This window comes from Trichechus manatus, unplaced genomic scaffold, assembly GCF_000243295.1.
Source record: "Trichechus manatus latirostris isolate Lorelei unplaced genomic scaffold, TriManLat1.0 scaffold00009, whole genome shotgun sequence".
NCBI classification, from domain to species: domain Eukaryota; kingdom Metazoa; phylum Chordata; class Mammalia; order Sirenia; family Trichechidae; genus Trichechus; species Trichechus manatus.
In genome coordinates, this window is record NW_004443945.1 from 24818924 (window position 1) to 24820034 (window position 1111).

The following is a 1111-nucleotide window of genomic DNA, read 5'->3' on the forward strand; positions in this document are numbered from 1 at the left end:
CTGAAGATTTGGTCATGAATTTAGAAGATGCAAGACTTACTCAGAGCAGTTTCAGTAAGAATTAGGACCAAATGATGGACGTTTCAGGGGAAATTCTTTTTTTTTTTTAGTTTAACTTAAAATGACTTTAAGAGCAGTAAGTAATATTCAACAATAGAAAGGGCTAAGTACTAAGGAAATTTACAATATTAGGGACACACTGTATAGTGGACATATACACATTGTTCCAGACTAAGGGCAAAGACACACGAGTTCTTCCATTTCCCAATTCAGGTATACAAAGGACGTCACAACCTCCTCTGGGTTTCAATTTCCTTATCTGTAAAATGAGAAGACTGAATCTGATTAGGATTACGGTCCCTTCCAGTCTAAATTACTAGGATTTGAAAAGCAACATAAAGGGCTTTCGAAGTTTACAAGTACTCATTTGCATCCCCTACCCAACCCTTCTTATCAACTGCCCCTCTGCATCTCAGATTACTTCTCTACAGCGTCAACTCTTCCAGCTGCTTTCCAGGTGTTGCCCTAACTACCCCCGGGTAAGGAGTGAGGGACTGGTGCCGAGAAATGAATTACCGGCAACCGTTCGCCGGATGGTGGACTCGGGATTCCCCAACCTCACTAGTGTACAAAACGCAATCCTCCGAGGAATCTGTTCCCTCAGGCGTCGGCGGTTAACTTTTAGTGAAACATCCCTACAGCAGATAAAAAGGCGCTTCAGCGCTGCCGGGGACTGAGGCTATCACCAGGGCTGGAGCGTTACTTTTGCAAGGGCCCATCCCAGACCGTCTCACCTCGAGCATCCTGCCTCTGGTTGGCTCCACACGGGACACAAGAGAGCGCGGAGATATCGAAGTACTGGTTATGGCTGCACGATTCTGGCTGCCGGAAAGGTAAAGAGAAGGACTGGGCTTGTGAGACTCGAGGGAGGGCCGAAAAGAGGAGGGCGGTCATTACCGCGGCGGACAAAGCGGGCCAAGCCACCATGGCCACCCTAACACCACCGCGGCCCGTCGCCATGCCGACACCAGCCGCCGCTCAGTCCCCTGAGCCCCATCAGCCTCTGCGGCGACTCAGCCCAGCTTATTGGACAGCTTCCCCAGCACAGCCC

The 1111-nt window shown here is 49.7% G+C and overlaps 1 protein-coding gene across 1 annotated transcript in view; it reads right to left on the bottom strand.

Annotated features, from left to right (window-relative positions):
* Positions 1 to 1023, bottom strand: part of TMEM67 (transmembrane protein 67) — a 64442-nt gene extending 63419 nt beyond the window's left edge. The window contains exon 1 of the mRNA XM_004370826.2: positions 787 to 1023. Within this exon, the coding sequence (XP_004370883.1) occupies positions 787 to 1020 (234 nt within the window). The 5' untranslated portion in view covers positions 1021 to 1023. The remainder of the gene's footprint in view (positions 1 to 786) is intronic.
* Between the last annotated feature and the right edge of the window lie 88 nt (positions 1024 to 1111).